At 44.8% G+C, this 19064-nt stretch overlaps 2 protein-coding genes across 2 annotated transcripts in view; both read left to right on the top strand.

Moving 5' to 3' along the window:
- The window catches only part of LOC137413239 (M-phase inducer phosphatase 2), a 61267-nt gene extending 46291 nt beyond the window's left edge, over window positions 1-14976 (top strand). The window contains exons 6-16 of the mRNA XM_068098643.2: window positions 3674-3757; window positions 4440-4532; window positions 4810-4950; window positions 6294-6371; window positions 6506-6637; window positions 9717-9812; window positions 9908-9970; window positions 10101-10199; window positions 10371-10504; window positions 10655-10766; window positions 13771-14976. Of these exons, the coding sequence (XP_067954744.1) occupies window positions 3674-3757; window positions 4440-4532; window positions 4810-4950; window positions 6294-6371; window positions 6506-6637; window positions 9717-9812; window positions 9908-9970; window positions 10101-10199; window positions 10371-10504; window positions 10655-10766; window positions 13771-13911 (1173 nt within the window). The 3' untranslated portion in view covers window positions 13912-14976. The remainder of the gene's footprint in view (window positions 1-3673; window positions 3758-4439; window positions 4533-4809; window positions 4951-6293; window positions 6372-6505; window positions 6638-9716; window positions 9813-9907; window positions 9971-10100; window positions 10200-10370; window positions 10505-10654; window positions 10767-13770) is intronic.
- Window positions 14977-15111: 135 nt separating this feature from the next.
- Window positions 15112-19064, top strand: part of LOC137413232 (inactive carboxypeptidase-like protein X2) — a 68838-nt gene continuing 64885 nt past the window's right edge. Inside the window, exon 1 of the mRNA XM_068098630.2 lies at window positions 15112-15722. Coding sequence (XP_067954731.2) covers window positions 15236-15722 — 487 coding nt within the window. The 5' untranslated portion in view covers window positions 15112-15235. The remainder of the gene's footprint in view (window positions 15723-19064) is intronic.

A 19064-nucleotide genomic window follows, 5' to 3' on the forward strand; every position in this document is an offset into this window, starting at 1 on the left:
AGTCAACCTGGGCCACTTTGTCACACATCTTCTTTCTGTCCCACACACTCCAAGCCGAGCAAGAAATGCAGAAAAGGAATTGTCAATACACCCTCTACACCCCACCTCAAATGGCTGACACGAAACTCGCCAACCCGACGCTCTGCCTCCAGCTCACTGTACTTTCCTCTCTTCCTCTCGTGCACCTCCTCCATGTTCTCTTCCCAAGGTACAGACAATTCCCCTAAGATGACCTGTCTTGTTGCACCTGTCACACAGATCTCCTCTGGGAATACCAATTGTGGCTTTAGGTCTGCCACCACCTGCCAATCACAAGTATCTGACAGCCCTCTTGCTTTCCTCCACCTCCTCTTTCCACCTCTTACCACTTGGCCCTCTTTGACAAACAACACCTTTCCCCCATCGGTCTCCTACTCCACTCTGATCTCTCTGTCGATCTCAGCACCTCTTGTTGCACCATCTGCACTAACCGCCAGCACCTGATCATGCCGCCACTTGTATCTTCCTGCTGCCAATGCTACTGAGCATGCACTCGGTGCATGCTGCACCGTTCCCAAACCTCCACACAAAGAACATCTCTCCTCCTGCAACAACCCCCACAATCTCAAGTTTACTGGTGACGGAAGCACGTCATACGTTGCCTGCAACAGGAAACTCAACAATATCGGCTCCATCCTCCAAATCTCTTGCCACTTCAATGTCCTCACCCACACACCTTCCCAACTAGTCCAAGCACCTTGCTGTGCCTGTCTGACTGCTTTCACATATCTCACCTCCTCCTTTCTTCTCACATCCCTCTCAACTATGCCTTTCATCAACTATTCTCTCAACTATAGCTATCTTCCTCCTCTCTTTCACACATGCCTTTCCCCATCGCTCGTGCTTCATCCACCCCAAGCCATGCTTCCCGTGCTGTACCATCCCCACGACCTCGTCCTGTTGCAACCGCTCCTCCATCTCATCCACTTCTGCTCTTGCATTCCACTTCTGACTTCCCTTCTCTGGGAGAGCATTCTTTACCACTGATGTATATATATATATATATATATATATATATATATATATATATATATATATATATATATATATATATATATATATATATATATATCTATATATATATTGTTACGGTTTTCCGCCGCCCTTCCTACCCTTACCAAGGGGAGGTTAAGCCCTTTGTTCTTCTTGGGTCGGCACAACCGAGACTTGAAACGCCCCTCCCGGGCAAACGCAAGGACAAGGGTTTCAGGACAATTCTCGCACGTACCTAAATACCTGCGCCAGCGGGGAAGCAAGCCTCGCACGAGCCACGTGTAATTTGGGTACGCCGAGTGGATTGCATACCACGTGGTCCGTGCAGTTACCATTGGTATTGGAACCTGATTCGAGCGGTTCTATTCGTACCACGCTTCGTCAATAATGGAAGGGACGAGACGGTCGAATAAAGGAAGAACACGATTTAATTATTATTTACACTTATATGTACAAGTCGGTAGAAAGCAGAGACACAGAGCAGCCTTAATCAGTCTTACGTTAACCCCAGACACGGGCCCGATCACACTCACAAAGGGGAAATGCAGGTAGGATGGTGTTCACGCGCTGCCTTGGTCGTCCAGGAACGGCCCCCGCCCCGCCCTGCGTGGCTCTCCCTGGTCACAGCACGTCCCGCGATGAAGGCAAGCAGGCGGTGGAAGGGATCCTTGTAGCGCGTCTCTCGAACAAAGGGCACAGCAGGCAGGAGGGAAATGTACGCGTCTCTCGCCGGCTTGGCGGTTTTCCACATCGCGTTTAGTTACCGGCACGCTATCACTCGCGTAACCCAATAGAGGCTCGGCCTCAAGCTCAACCGAGCGTCCAATTTGGTAAGAGCGCTTATAGCTGGGTTCATGCGCGTCTTCTCTCAGAACTCGTAACTCTCTCAACAAGCGCCTCTCCAATAACTCAACGCACAAGCTCACCTCTCCCCGAACTGCTGGTGGGGGCTTCGTGCAATGGGTTTTATTGCCACGCCCTGTGACGCATTGCCGCAGCCACTCCCTTCGAGCCCTGATTGGCGGCTCGCGCTTACCGTCAGCTTCTCCGCCGCCCTCATTCGGTCTTGCTTCGATTTGCCAGGCCTGCCTCGTGTTAATTTGCGCCAAAAAGCCAAAGGCAGCATAAGGAGGCGTAAGGCGGCATAAGGCAATAGAGGCGGCATAAGGCAATAAAGGACCTACGCTCATTATTCTACTCAACGCAAAACTAACACAGGAAAAGGACTATGCTTACACATACTAAGAAATAACTGAACTATTGCGAGGCTACGTGTTGTAGTGTGACTAAACTATGAGGGGGAAATTTAACCTTTATTGTACAAACTCAAAACCGCAACAATATATATAAAAATTGTACACCACTCCTTTCCTATTCCATCTCCAGGCGCTGCATGACGCGATTTATTAAGTAGTTATTTATTTCCTTTCTCGTCTGGGCAATATCTCAGGCACCTTTTGAGCTAGGAAGCTGATATTTGGACATGATGATGACCAAGTGATTTGGCTGTAAAGGGTAGTTTTGATTTATTTATTATCAATTAATTTGTGTGATTAATTACTTAATTTTCAAAAGATTACAGATTGGGATGAAGCAGTAATTGTTTCGGTATGCTATTTTATTAGCCAATTGATTAAGAAATTAATTATATTATGATGATTATTTATTTATTTTTATTGCGAAATTAATTATTTATTTTCTTTCTCATCTGGGCAATATTTCAGGTACCTTTTGAGCTAGGAAGCTGATATTTGGACATGACAAGTGACCAAGTGATTTGGCTATGAAGTTTTTTATTTAATAATTCATAGATTGATTATTAAATTCTTTCAATTAGTTTTCAAAAAGTTAGATTTGGATGAAACGGTGGTGGTTTAGGTATGCTATATTAGCCAATTGATGAAGAAATTATTTTATGATCAACATTAATTTATTTTAATTGTGCAATTAATCAATCAATTATTGTACACCACTCCCTCCCAAATCCGTCCGTGCTGCGTGGCGGCATTGTAGGGTGCCAAAAGCGTCCCAGAAATGTCGAGCTCTGGAGGGTATGTTATTTAATTATTTATTTGGCATGGGGGCGGTGTACTTTGAATGTACTTGTTAGTTGTTTATTTACTTTACATTGATCTAAGGTTCATGGTGGAGCATTATTTCCTCCAAGATTAAGGAAACATAGTGTTCTGTTTCAGCGAAATGAGTTTTAGGCAGTTTTCCTCGATCATCTACATTTTGATTAGTTCTTGAGATATGAGCACCATCTGAACTTGTTGCTGTTGGTGGGGGGAACTTTGAATTGTCTGCTTAAAAAAGGGAGAAGGGCGACTGTTGACTTATTTCGTAAGCCAATACACTACTTCCCTCCCATGCAAAAGGCCATCTGTATATTCTTAGTGGCGGTCTAATGTTGTAAGATTCAGTCTCCAACTTGAATAGAATTCAAAGAATATTGTAATTGGTTGGGGAGTTGGGGGGGAAATGATCCCAAACCTAAATTCCCTGACTATTCTTCAAGTACAAGGTAGGGATTAAGGAGGGCCTGCAACACATTTTAATGCTGATGGGTATTTTTCCAGATTTTGCTGAAGTTTTGCTTGACCAAAACCATAGCTCTGATGTTTGTTTGTCTTTCCTGCAGCACCATTTTCTCTCTGCCAGCCCTTCTCTTCTAAATGAGTCTTCGAGCAGTCCAGACACTACACCAGAAGAAGACAAAGAGAATGTGAGTTTGAGCATCTATGGAATTAGCTGGAAGGCAGTTTGAAACTAGAAAGACATTGCAGACCCTCCCTAGGACGTGTTTTCAGGGGTTTTTAAGGCTGTGTAAAAAAAAACAATGGTGGTCGAACCACGTGTCCGATGACTTTTTTTCTCCACCAATTTATCCCGAGATGGTGCTCAAGAAATTTCATCTTGATCTGATGAAGTTTTGTACTTGTCGAATTACGACGTCATAATGTCATCGGTGCCTCCATCATCATTAACATGTTATTCCACATGCAGAGTTCTTTACAATGAGCTCTGTCTCAATTTTTTCTGTGCAGCACTTTCGGAGATAGAGGTGCAAATGTTTTCGGTTTTTCCAAGATGGCGGCAGAACCACGTAACCGATGACGTGATCATTATTTTCTTTGACAAAAGATTATACAAGCAGGATTTGCACCTTTGGTGGAAATTTATTGTCCATCGGACCAACGGTTGCAGAGAAAATCATATTTATTCTTTGCAGACAGACAGACAAACAAATGGACTCAAATGCAATACCCTCTCTGGCGAGGGTAACTAGGTGTTTGAGCATGCCTCAGTTATCATGTTGTCGACCATTTTAATTATTCCTGTCGACCATTAAGTTATTATTATTCTTGACTGTTATTTGTTGTTGTTCCTGTGATGTGTTTTTGCAGGTGTTTAAGAGACCAGCACAACCAATCAAATCGCTGCAAATTGAATTTGGAGCTGGTGCAAAGAAAAGGATTAATTCATTGCCTGCTGCACTGGTAAAACAAACAGCCCCATTTTGATCTGTTGAACAATATATATATATTTATATTTTTGGATTTGACTTGGGGAATTTTATTTTTCCAGCCCCACGCGTTTACGTCTCGTTGAACTCCCCGCTTTGATATATCAGAAAACGTGCATTTTTTTTTCTTCTTCTTCAATGGACAGTGGGAATTGCAACAAAGTGAGCAGTGTATCTCCTTTGTATCGGTGATTAATGCTGTGCTTCTTGATTTTGCCCTCTTTTGCTTTGTTGTGTGATACTTGCGACAGGGAAAGGAACGTGGCGGGTTAAGACTCGGAACTGTGTCACTGATTGCCGGGTCAACTGCTGGTATTAAGGAAAACGTGGTGGACTCTGATGCTGAAGACGACGACGAATTTCTGGAGTTTGGATGCGGCCTGCAGGATTCTGTATGTGTACCTTCCGTTTTATTTGTGGATGGCCGTTTCTTGCTCGTTTGCCTGTGACTTGGGCCATCGCCATTACCTTTGTCATTCAAAATAGATTGTGATTTTGACCTCTCAAAAACTCAAAAATACTATCTCAATTCGAAAGCTTTATCGATAGTTACTGATCAAAGTAATAATGGGTTGGGTCTCCATTAATCTAGAAATCGAAAACGATTTGCATTGGTTTGCATTTGCATTTGCATTATATATAGGGATAAACAGAAAACTGCTGAAAAGAACAAGTTTCGACTTGTGTGGGGTGGGGGTGGGGGTCAGCTGACACAATGTCAGCTGAAGTGTATCGTCATACCTTCTACACATTAATGAACTGAGCAACCACCGAGAAAAATGGTTACCGCCTTACCTGTAAGAGCTTCTTCACTGGGGTCATTGTTCTGCCACGCCATGGTTGTGAAACTGCTCTTGTGATGCCAGTGATGTGGAACCATTGAGTGTGACGTACAGTGCCGAAACCCATTTGCCAGTCCTTTTGGCTTTTATGAGGCCTGTAAGATGGTCAAATGCCATTCCGGTTGCTCGATGTTTATGGTTTGTCGCTTTTGTCTTTTTGTATGCAGCACAAGGCCGCGAATAGCATCATTGGCTGAGGGAAGGGGGGTGTGGCTGTGATGCTACTGCAGGATAAGGGCAGGAATTTGGAATTTGGAGTTTGGACAGGGCGCCGGTGATAGCTTGCCTACTCTTTGCGAAGGACACTATGGGATCTTTTAAAACTATTTCACATTGCAAATCTAATCAACATTGCGGGATGCATGAATTTATGTGATGATATTCTGAATTTGACCCCCGGTCTTGTACCTTCCTACCTCAATTTTTTTTTGACTTTATTATATTTTTTGTCCTTTTAAAATTTATCTATTTATTTTTGGGAGTGGGGGTGGGCAGTAGGATAGCTGAACCTTGTAATATTGGACCAGGTAGTAACCTGTTTTTGTATTCCTGTTTACTTGCAAGGAAATAAATTTGGGACGGGCCACGGGATCCATAAAATAAACGACCCTGGTAATGCCCTGCCTCCTCACGTGTGCTTACGGTTGTTTACCGTTTGATTAGACCGCTAGAGGATCAAAGTACTCGAGTCACGGGGAGATTAAACTTTGCCTTTCTTTTAGACCATACTTCCTTTATAACGACGTATTGTGCAGAAGAAATGTCGTTTGCTCCTGCAAACTAATTTGCCAGCTGCTCATCCGTTATGGCCATTGCAGTGCATGCTTTGCTTTATGCTCGCTGACCAACATTGGTTCTTGTGCCTTGAGATATTTGCCTCGTTTGTTCTGCAGGAAGATTCAAAATGTCCAAAGGGCCTGACGGACCTCTTCACCAAACCTCTGTGCCCCAGAACGTCGTGCGACTTTGGGGTACGGCTTGGGAGTGCAAAGGACGGGAGAGGTGGTTGGGAAATTATGAAATTGGGAACATCTCGTAGGTTTGGATTCTAGAAGTGGGGTGGCAAGGATTTGTTGAATAGTCTTTCCTGTGTCATCCACACCAGATCAATTTCCAGGAACTAGTGGAAGAAGGGGGAAAGCGAGGAAACCAGAGCAGTGAAACTTCTCCCTTGATGCACAAGAGACGTAGGAGCGTACCTACAGAAGAAGTTGAAAATGACGTATTTTGTCTTCAGGTAAGTGGTAATGGAGGGAAGGAAAGGAAATCTTCAGTTTTGTTTTGAAATCTTCAGTTTTGTTTGGCCTGCTTGATGTTCCCATCTGAGAGCATAGCTCCTAATATCATCCTGGATTGGAAATGTGCACTATCCATTCTCTTCCAATGTCTTATTGGTTTGTATAAAGGTGCCTCAGTGTTAACTTTTATGGGGGCAAGGGGTTAGGATTAGGGGGAGCAATGCTTGCATGCTGTATGGCTGATTAAAAAAAAAAAAAAAAATTACAACTCCAATTCCCTGAGACTGCATAAAAATGCAGTTCTTTGGTGAGTATGAATTTGAAGTTCGGTCACGAGCCTATTGGCTCTACGTAGGGGTCAAACCCACCTCCTTGGCAATGATGAGCCGCGCAGGGGTACGGACCCCGGCTAATAATGGGTGCCGGGTGCTCCCTCTGACTCCTCGACCCTTGCATGTGGTGAGGGCTTTCGAGGATCGAGTCATTGGGTGCACGAAATATTGCCTGATCTGAGCCATGGAGTAGTCGTGGAGTCCTTGATTCAGCAGGGATAGGATAAGATAGGGTCGGGTTGAATGAACCTGCTGAATTATACAGATTGGGTACAAATCTGCACACAATCAAGGATAACTTCACTGCTGTACTCGAGCTGCGGCTGCAGTTCCAGCATATAAATGCTTTTGCTCCAAGTTTGTTTTGGTCTTTCAATTCCTCAGTTTTCAACTAGGGATTGCCGTTACCTGTATCATTTATAACAGCAACGACTCCCTCACCCACTACCCGTTCCCTCCCCCACTCCACTGTCACTCACCTCTACCTTCCCTCACAGCCCGTTCCCTCCTCTGTTCTCTCCTACCCCCCCCCCCCCCCCCTCTTCTCTAAATGTCCGTGTTCTATCCTTTCTCAACGGCTTTAATTTCCTTTTGCAGTTTTTTTTTTTTTTTTTCCTTTCACTATTCAGTTGTTACTTGTACTGTATTCAATATCTGATGTACCATACTCGTTACTGAGCTTCGGTGCTGCCAAAGCAGCTTCCTCAGCAAGGGTCATACTGGGTGGTTTGACCTTGCCTTCCCAGCAGTAGTTCAGGCAGGAATTTGTAATTTGTTCAGGGTGCCGGTAATAGCTCGCTCACTCTTCGTGAAGGGAACGGAAAGGTGTTGGCTTAGCGGTTAGGGTGCCGGCTTGGGATCCTAGGATCCTGGGTTCGAATCCCGATCGATCGCTGAATTAACGCCAGGGGGGTTGACTCAGCCTGTCATCCTTCTGAGGTCAGCAAATTGAGTACCAGCTTGCTGGGATGAATGATCCCGGTGTGTACCCCGGTTTAGAATAGGTGCACCGTATCCCTGCGCATCGTAAGAGGCGACTAAGGGTTGGCGTCAGGAAGGGCATCCGGCCATAAAAACATTGCCTCAAACAGGGAACCATGATTGTCATGGGGCCTGCAAGGCTAACCCCCGCTGTAGTGGGGAAAATGGCCTTAAAACGATCATTCATTCATTCATTTTCGCTCTTCGTGAAGGACACCGTGGGGATCTTTAACGTCAACAACTAATGTTGGAAGATGGGGTGTTAGTTTAATGTCCATCTGAGGGAATCACCTGTTATTTAACCATTTAATTTAAAAATGCGCTTTTTTCCTAATTTTGTTCTGATTTCACTCTCGATGGCGACATAATTATTTCGGCCACGCGTTCCGATCATGAAATATGGAATCGGATTTCGAATATCAGCTTTTAATAAGGCAATAGAAGAAGAAGAACCACCTTTAGAGGCCATTTTTCCCCGCAGAGCAGAGGTTGGCCTTTTTGGGGCACTGTGTTCCCCTTTTTTGAAGCAATGTTTTATGGCCGGATGCCCTTCCTGCCGCCAACCCTGTTAGTCGCCTCTTGCGACACACAGGGAATTACCAGTGAACTGGTACTCAATTTGCCGACCTCGGAAGGATGACGGGCTGAGTCAACCCCCCTGGCGTTAATTCAGCGATCGACCGGGATTCAAACCCAGGATCCTAACCGCTAAGCCAACACCAGGCTTTTAATAAGCCTATACGATGTATTATTCAATCTTGCCAGGAGCGAATCACATTGCACGTAGCCTCACACCAGCCAATCGGTGCAACTGTGAATGGACGAACGGAAGGCCATCTGTTTTACATGTAATATATATATATATACTGGTCAAACTTCAAAACCTATTGAAAAATCGGCTACATTTTTATTGTGGTTCCCCATCAAAGACGTCCTCTATTTGGTCAGTGCAAACTATTTAAATATCGGTGAGGCTAGCCGCCTCGATCAACAAGCCTATACATGAGGCAAGTTGAAGATGTTGTTTTGACCAGAGCGTCATACGGTTCAACAATGAGCATTATTATTGGGCCAATTGTCATGAACAAGATTCCGTGTCAGATTTTTAATTTCACTCTTGTATGGCCTTGGCCTGTTTGGTGTTCCCATCTAAACCCACAGCTCATAATGCTGGGATTGAAGTTGCAAATCCCATAAACTACATTAATTTTGTCGAATGCTTGTCTGACATGTGATTTGTATACGAGCTGTACTTTGAGCCTTGGATCATTGGAAAGAAAAATTGCCTTTTGTTTCTGCCAGCAATGGATGCATGTGGCTAAAATGAAAAGATAACGGTAGAGACGAAATATTTTTTATGCCTCCACAGCCAAAGGCCGGACGCATTACGTTTTCAGTTTGTCCGTCCGTCCACCATTATAGTTTTTTTTTGTTGCCACGATAACTTGTGAACCGTTGAAGGGAGTTCAACCAAACCTAGTATAAGTATGGACTGTAATACGATGATGAACTGATTACATTGTGAGGTCAAAGGTCATATGTCCTATGAAAACCATTTTGCTGACCATAACTTGAGTTGGAAGCGTCTGATGTTGTCTTTCTACTTGTCTCTCTAGCACACTCTCTCGTGTGATCTTTAATTTTTTTACCTGTCCTTTAATTGAGATCAAACAAATGTAACGCGAGCGGAGACGTATCCGTCGATGCATTCGCGTCGCATTCTATTTTCTAGTTTGTATTATATTTCGTCTCTTGTGGCTCTTAGGCCCGGCGACGTCGATCATGGTCTGCAGCCGCGGTTGTGGATCACGCTCTCACAATCTCTTCCAACAATCCCGACCTCATCGGAGACTTCACCAAGGTGTGTCGTATTATCTTTTCTTGCTGGTTAATTGGTTGAGATGTGGGTTGGTAATCGAGAATATCCTAATGGCCCTTCTCTCTACTTTGTGTCAGCCTTTTATCTTGCCAGTCATTCCAGGATTGGACGAAGCCCTAAAGTACATTTCTCCAGAGACGGTAAGGAACTCCTCTGCACAGGAAATCGAGCAAGACTCTGCCATTGTGCCATGAATCATTTGTTTGGGAGGACGTAGAACATTCTTTACCTGTCTTACCTGGCGACACCTCCTTACACTCCATGATGCAGATGTCTGTGTTACTTCATGGAGAATTTGAAGACGCCGTGGATAAATTCATTGTTGTCGACTGTCGCTATCCATACGAGTTCGCCGGCGGGCACATAAAGGTGGCTCGGATCAAAACCATTGACTTTATTTTCGGAGAGATTCACGGTTTGATTTCTCCTTTGTTGTTCTTGTCTTTTTGATGCACCACCCATTTTTTTTTTTTTTTTTTTTTTTAAATAGAATCGTTTCTTTAGCATTAATGAAATATTGTTTCATCCTTTTCCCTCAAGGGTGCTATCAATGTACCCACTGAGGAACTTGCTGGTACCCTGCTGTTCGATACGCCGTCGATGTCGGCATCTCCTGAACGGCGTCTCATCCTAATCTTCCACTGCGAGTTCTCTGTCAACCGTGGGCCAAAAATGTAATGTCACTTGTTATTGAGCAGTATAAAACACACGTGTGGATTGAATGTTCAGGCAACTCTGTAAATGCACTTGCGGCAATAGACATTGACCGCTGTTTGAAATCAAGCCCTGTACCTTTTGGTGAACGAGTGTCGTTGTATCCACAGGTGTCACCATGTGCGAGAAGTTGACAGGAACATCAACACGTACCCTTATCTACATTACCCTGAACTTTACATCCTGGCTGGGGGCTATCGCGAATTCTTTTCAAACTCCAAGGTGCGGTTGGATGAAAATTAATGTTGCATGTTGTGGATTTATTTTTATTTTTTGAATCTTTCTTTTTATCACAAATTGAGATTTTTACATTTGTCATCACCTTCTGTGGTGACAATGGTCATCATGTGCTATGATAGGCCATTTCACTGTTACCATGGCCATATCGTGGCAAATAAATTGCCACCTTACCATCTCTACAGTTATTCCTGGTCTGTAACTACCATAGTATCTATTTGAAACTTCGTGAAATTTTTACGGCGTAGCCCGTAGGGCAAAGCCATCTAGAACAGTGTTTGTTTATTTGTATGTTTATATGTATGTATGTATGTATGTATGTCCCTCACAAACATACACTAATCAGAGCTGAGGATATAGTCACAACAGGGAGATGTGATTACGTCTGATGTCATTAGGGCGTACGACAGCTGACTGAACACACCGCCATTTTGATTTATATGTTCAGGCTAAACATATTGTCAAACCTGTCATATATCACAATCGCCATGCTCTACCTTTACGTTTTTTCATTCAGTGTGAAACGCAAACAAATTGATTGTTAAAAATACCATGAAATATCGAAAGCATCGGCGTTACGGATCTTCCAACGACACAGTATGTATAGGCCTTGGGCTTCATGCCTTCATGACTCGCCCTCAGGCCGATTTGGACAAATTAGCCCAGGTTTCTTAATACAGTAGTATAATTTTTGTAATAATAACAATAACATAAATAATAATATAATAAATGTAATTGTAACACTGCAATCCCGTTGTCTTGACTGCAAAGTTACTGGATTGAAGTGGTGTATGGTTCATGGATGACTATGAGAAGCGGTGAACTAATTATTGCGGGAGCAAATAATTAGCCTCAGTTTATTAATACAGTAACATCATCTTCGTAATCTATCTATAATTCCACTAATCTCTGTGTGTATGTGTGTGTGTATGTATGCGACAACGATTTCTCGACAACTACCGGTCCGATATACTTGAAACTTGCCAGGTATATTGCTGGGGACCCGAGGATGTGCCTTTTCAAGGTTTGAAATTAATCGGACAAGTACTTACCGAGCTATGGCGATTTAGCCGTTCGCCGTTCGCTTTGGCGTTGCGAATGGACCAAACCATTGCATGTAAATAGAGGGGGGGGGGGTTCTGTGGTCGTTGCGAATGGACCAAACCATTCATGTAAATAGAGGGGGGGGTTCTGTGGTCGTTACTGCCACGTGGTTTCAAAGTTTTTTTTTGTTGTTGTTGTTTGCACGCATGATTTTTTGCACCCACGTACGGGCACGCCCTAGGATGTTTACACACACACACCCCTACACAAATTTTTTTTTTTTTTTTTTTTTGGCAAGGAACGGGCACCCACGTACGGGCACGTCCTAGCTTATATATAGTACGGGCATGCCCTAGTAATAATAATGCTAATAATTACGATATAGTAAATATAAACGTAACACTGCAATTCCCTTGTCGTGACTGTAAAGGCACTGGATTGAAGCGGTGTATGGTTGGTTCATTGTTGATGCAAAACTTAGAATAAACCAGTGTCTGCAATCTCTTCACTTCCATGGTGACAGACAGCTTAGAGACTTGGAGTACTTCAAAATAATTCAATACTTACATTATTTGCTAACTGGTATCTCCACCCAGGTCATACTATCCTCTTCAACTTCAACTGAAGTACACTACTCACAATAAGTTAGGATATTGTGTGTGTTTATTTTTTATATAGGGGTTAGGGTTAGGGTATTGAAATCAAGAATGCTGTGTTTTTTCACACATTAATAATCATAGAATTAGGACCAACAACTTTTTTCAACATAATTAATACACAAAATCAACCACACCGAAGAACCTGCCAATATCCCTAACTTATTGTGAGTAGTGTATCAGAAAGCAGCTACGCCGCTTCGACTTTCGGTCTTGTTTTTTTTAAATATGGACACCAACTCTTATATATGTATATATATATTATTTTTTTACAGGTTGTTAGGCTCATGAAGGAGCTGTTACATGCAGACAGACGTTAGACAAACAAACCTTTCCTGCTGCACTCCGGATACTCGTGACAACGCCATCTTCTGTCTCATTTCTCTACGTAGTCAGTGTGGCATTTTGAGGAGTAATCTAAGCCCTCTTTCCTCACTTTCCCAATGGGATGCCATCCCAAGAGGTATGTCTATGCTCTATCCTTCAAATCCTGAGCGTCAAGGAGGAAGAAGTGCGTACAATGTTTAGTTATGGGTTTTGAGTGCCCAGGGTCAGAATTGAACTGCTGATCTCCAACTCAGAAATGGACACTAACCACTGCCAGGTGAGGATTAATTTGAGGTTCGTGGAGGAGCTAAAACGTAGAATGGATTAGGACGCAACAGAACAACAACAACAACAATAGTAGAAAGAGAGGGGATGGAACACACGCCAACAGCAGGGTTGAGTAACAAAATGGAGGGAGAAGTTGACAAATGAGGGATGAGGCGTAGGGGAGGATGTATGGGATGGACAAGATGGATACAGAAGCTATTTCTCAGGAAGGAAAAACTGGAAATATCTAGAGGTGGGCTAGGGAAGAGTTAGTTGGTGTAGAATGATCATTATTTTGGAATAGGGATGATCTGAGATGGTGGTGAACAGCTGTCTTGAAGACCTGGAGGGAAGGCTGAGATTGAAGAGGATGTGGACTTTTGTTTCACAGGTGGGGAGGTGGGGGGGGGGGGGGGGATAAATGAGTGGAGGCCTGGGCTTGGGGGGGGGGGGGGGGAACTGGGCACAAATCATGGATAGAGCAGGAGCAAGTCCCTCCCATGAAAATACATATTGGATTTTGAATTAAACTTTGATCATACTCGTTCTTCATTCCTCACCAATTCTTGTTTATGCCTTCTTAAAATCTTCTTCTTCTTCTTCTTCTTCTGACTGTTTGCATTTTGCACGATGAGCTGTTTAAAACAATTGCGTATCTCTTGCTGAACCATGCGTCATGTTCTTCATTCCCACAGACCTCGTGCGAGCCTCAGTGTTACGTATCCATGGACTCGGAGGTTCATAAGGTTGAGATGAAGGCCTGTCGGCAAAGGTCTCGCTCCTGGGCTGGAGAGCGAAGCCGCAGACATCTTAATCAGCGCCTCAAGAAGCTCTGACCTTTACGCCACTTTGCTCTCAACTATATTTGTCATACCCATTATGTTCCATTCTCCTCGGACCATCGTTTTTTGGGGTTTTGTTTTATTTTTTCTTTCTTACACTAATGTTTACCTTTTACTTTCGGAACTAATAGCAATAATACTTTTATTTTTTACTTTTAATTTTTTTGGTGTACCGTCATTACCTCTTCGATACCCTTGGAAGCACTTACTCTGATATTGTAAATTTATAATTATCAAACTCCTGTGAAACACTTATTTTAACTGACTTTGAAAGCCTGAGGCGCTCGTGTTCTTACCACTGTGTTAACATCTGCTTCTCCGTTGGTGGGTTCAGTTTCAAAGCCATTGCTGTTTACCGGGTGTCCTAACTGTTTACGGTCACCACGTCGCTTGCTTATAACTAGCTCGACTCTATCCCCTGTCCGCCCGTCCGGGCCCCCCTGCCACAACACAACTCTGAAATGTGGTGAAAATTAGTTTTGTATGAGGTGCGTTTCAAAAAGATTGTAAGAACGAGATGCTCACATTTTTGTTTTTGTAAGACACACATTTGATGTGCCTTGAACTAGCGAGAGCGTGCTGTTCGTACGCTCCACGCATGTGCGGATTCTTTTTAATTTTCCCTAATTTTAAACGTCCTTGCTTTTTAATCCATGTGCAGTGGGGTTCCTAAAACCTCTTTGCCTGGGATTATGTAACAGCATATGAAGGGGTAAAACGTGGCACACCTCCAAGGATCGACTCATCTGGGGCAACCTACAGCACTTTTCTTTTTCTCAATGTTTCAGCATTGTCGTACATGTTTGTCTCGCTTGTGCTGTATATGGCTTCTTTTCTGCAAGAAATTACCCTTTTGTCGTGCTTTGCTGGGAGGCGGTTGTCAAACGAGTTTACCGTTTTGGGTTTTGGTTCGTACATCCCTCTTCCTTCATAATCGTACTGAATGTTGTGATTGTTTTAGTCGCCTTGATTGCATAATCTGTAGATTGCATGTGAATACGTTCGCTCCGTTTATCTAGCATTTGCTGTGCTTTGGAATAAAAGAGCTTTTCCGAGTTATTTCGCGTTACAAGCTGAGCGCGCACACCGAGACGTGACTGGACTTGATATAGGATGAACAGACCTGTGTGTGTGTGTCTGCAATGATGGGCGGGGCTTTGTCAGGGGGCGGAGCTTGTGCGATGAAGAGCAGGGAACGCATTTTCATGCGAAAGAGTTCGGTGCAGATGATCAAAGTACGAGGAGTCTATTGAAAGTGCGACGCAGAATTCGATGAATTAAATAAACCAGACAAAGGCGAGAGATTAAGTGGTGGAGCATGTACGGGAGGTTTGCGTTTTGTTTGCTATTGCTTTTCTGTACTCCTGCCTTGCAAGACGAAGTAAGGACGGAAGACACAAGCCGAGAAATATTTGGAACTGGGGATCTGGGAGAAGAGCGGTTTGGTCAGCAAGGAAGGGAGACTGAGGATGCTGATGTGAGTGATGTGCCGGATGAAGAATCTGAGATCGAGAGCGAAGTTGAACGGACGCATAACGAGGAAAGTGATGGAGATGTTGAGAAGAAAGTGACAGCTGGACGCAGAGCAAAGCCCCAAAAAAAGAAGAAACTGCATAGAGTGAGACCTGGACAGAAGAAGGCTGTTCAGGGAGGGGAAGATGTAAGATTGGAAGAGGAGATGGGCAGAACTAATCACAGTGACAGGGAAATAGGGACAGACGGAGAAGGTGTGGATGAACGAGATGAATATGGTCATGTTGAAGAGGATGAAAACGAAGAACGACCGAAAAAGAAAGTGAAGCAAGGTTTGTTTCCTTTTAAAAACCACGTGCTGTTACCAACCACACGGTGGCTTCTTTTCAGTGTTTGATTTGCTTTGTGAAGTTGTGGTCTTACTGTATCAATGATATTGTTGTTTTGAGTTGGTTTCTCAACAATCCTCCACTTGTACATAAAAAGTTTCTGTGATGTCCTGGTAATCACTCAAGGGTTCCTGTCGGCTCTCACTATGAATTGCAATTGCTATCATTATGGGTTGCAAGGAATTCGGTGGGATAGCTTGCATCGAGATGATGATGGCTGGCTTGCCTACAGCTAGAAGACATGATGGCTGGCTTGCCGAGAGCCTCAGGACATGATGCCTGGCTTGCCCAGAGCAAGAGGACATGATGCCTGGCTTGCCCAGAGCAAGAGGACATGATGCTTGGCTTGCCTAAAGCTAGAAGATGTGATGCCTGGCTTGTCTAGAGCTAGAAGATGTGATGCCTGGCTTGTCTAGAGCTAGAAGATGTGGTGCCTGGCTTGTCTAGAGCTAGAACATGTGATGCCTGGCTTGTCTAGAGCTAGAAGATGTGATGCCTGGCTTGTCGAGCTAGAAGATGTGATGCCTGGCTTGTCTAGAGCTAGAACATGTGATGCCTGGCTTCTCTAGAGCTAGAACATGTGATGCCTGGCTTGTCTAGAGCTAGAAGATGTGATGCCTGGCTTGTCTAGAGCTAGAAGATGTGATGCCTGGCTTGTCTAGAGCCAGAAGATGTGATGCCTGGCTTGTCTAGAGCGAGCGGACATGATGCCTGGCTTGTCTAGAGCTAGAAGATGTGATGCCTGGCTTGTCGAGCTAGAAGATGTGATGCCTGGCTTGTCTAGAGCTAGAAGATGTGATGCCTGGCTTGTCTAGAGCTAGAACATGTGATGCCTGGCTTCTCTAGAGCTAGAAGATGTGATGCCTGGCTTGTCTAGAGCTAGAAGATGTGATGCCTGGCTTGTCTAGAGCTAGAAGATGTGATGCCTGGCTTGTCTAGAGCTAGAAGATGTGATGCCTGGCTTGTCTAGAGCTAGAAGATGTGATGCCTGGCTTGTCTAGAGCTAGAAGATGTGATGCCTGGCTTGTCTAGAGCTAGAAGATGTGATGCCTGGCTTGTCTAGAGCCAGAAGATGTGATGCCTGGCTTGTCTAGAGCTAGAAGATGTGATGCCTGGCTTGTCTAGAGCCAGAAGATGTGATGCCTGGCTTGTCTAGAGCGAGCGGACATGATGCCTGGCTTGTCTAGAGCTAGAAGATGTGATGCCTGGCTTGTCGAGCTAGAAGATGTGATGCCTGGCTTGTCTAGAGCTAGAAGATGTGATGCCTGGCTTGTCTAGAGCTAGAAGATGTGATGCCTGGCTTGTCTAGAGCTAGAAGATGTGATGCCTGGCTTGTCTAGAGCTAGAAGATGTGATGCCTGGCTTGTCTAGAGCTAGAAGATGTGATGCCTGGCTTGTCTAGAGCTAGAAGATGTGATGCCTGGCTTGTCTAGAGCTAGAAGATGTGATGCCTGGCTTGTCTAGAGCTAGAAGATGTGGTGCCTGGCTTGTCTAGAGCTAGAACATGTGATGCCTGGCTTGTCTAGAGCTAGAAGATGTGATGCCTGGCTTGTCGAGCTAGAAGATGTGATGCCTGGCTTGTCTAGAGCTAGAACATGTGATGCCTGGCTTGTCTAGAGCTAGAAGATGTGATGCCTGGCTTGTCTAGAGCTAGAAGATGTGATGCCTGGCTTGTCTAGAGCCAGAAGATGTGATGCCTGGCTTGTCTAGAGCGAGCGGGCATGATGCCTGGCTTGTCTAGAGCTAGAAGATGTGATGCCTGGCTTGTCGAGCTAGAAGATGTGATGCCTGGCTTGTCTAGAGCTAGAAGATGTGATGCCTGGCTTGTCTAGAGCTAGAACATGTGATGCCTGGCTTCTCTAGAGCTAGAAGATGTGATGCCTGGCTTGTCTAGAGCTAGAAGATGTGATGCCTGGCTTGTCTAGAGCTAGAAGATGTGATGCCTGGCTTGTCTAGAGCTAGAAGATGTGATGCCTGGCTTGTCTAGAGCTAGAAGATGTGATGCCTGGCTGGCTTGTCTAGAGCTAGAAGATGTGATGCCTGGCTTGTCTAGAGCTAGAAGATGTGATGCCTGGCTTGTCTAGAGCCAGAAGATGTGATGCCTGGCTTGTCTAGAGCTAGAAGATGTGATGCCTGGCTTGTCTAGAGCTAGAAGATGTGATGCCTGGCTTGTCTAGAGCTAGAAGATGTGTGATGCCTGGCTTGTCTAGAGCTAGAAGATGTGATGCCTGGCTTGTCTAGAGCGAGCGGACATGATGCCTGGCTTGCATAGAGCTAGAGGAGATGATGCTTGGCTTGCCTGGAGCTTGAGGACATGATGCCTGGCTTGCTTGGAGCTCGAGGACATGATGCCTGGCTTGCTTGGTGCTGGAGGACATGATTGCTGGCTTGCTTGGAGCTAGAGGGGATGATTGCTGGCTTGTCTGAAGCTGGAGGGGATGATGGCTGGCTTGCCAAGAGCTAGAGGACATGATGGCTGTCTTGCCTCGAGCTAGAGGGGATGATGGCTGTCTTGCCTGGAGCGAGAGGAGATGATGGCTGGCTTGCCAAGAGCTAGAGGACATGATGGCTGTCTTGCCTAGAGCGAGAGGGGATGATGGCTGGCTTGCCTGGAGCTAGAGGACATGATGCCTGGCTTGCTTGTAGCTAGAGTGGATGATTGGTGGCTTGCTTAGAGCTGGAGGATGATGGCTGGCTTGCTTAGAGTGGATGATAGCTGGCTTGCTTAGAGCTATAGAGGATGATGGCTGGCTTGCTTAGAGCTCGAGTGGATGATTGGTGCCTTGCTTAGAGCTAGAGTGGATGATTGGTGGCTTGCTTAGAGCTAGAGGATGATGGCTGGCTTGCTTAGAGTGGATGATAGCTGGCTTGTTTAGAGCTATAGATGATGATGGCTGGCTTGCTTCGAGCTCGAGTGGATGATTGGTGCCTTGCTTAGAGCTAGAGTGGATGATTGGTGGCTTGCTTAGAGCTAGAGGATGATGGCTGGCTTGCTTAGAGCTCGAGTGGATGATTGGTGCCTTGCTTAGAGCTAGAGTGGATGATAGCTGGCTTGCTTAGAGCTATAGAGGATGATGGCTGGCTTGCTTAGAGCTCGAGTGGATGATTGGTGCCTTGCTTAGAGCTAGAGTGGATGATTGGTGGCTTGCTTAGAGCTATAGAGGATGATGGCTGGCTTGCTTAGAGCTATAGAGATGATGGCTGGCTTGCTTTGAGCTAGAGTGGATGATGGCTGGCTTGCTTAGAGCTAGAGTGGATGATGGCTGGCTTGCTTGGAGCTATCGA

Source organism: Myxine glutinosa, chromosome 1 (assembly GCF_964187855.1).
Source record: "Myxine glutinosa chromosome 1, kmMyxGlut1.1, whole genome shotgun sequence".
Lineage (NCBI taxonomy): Eukaryota > Metazoa > Chordata > Myxini > Myxiniformes > Myxinidae > Myxine > Myxine glutinosa.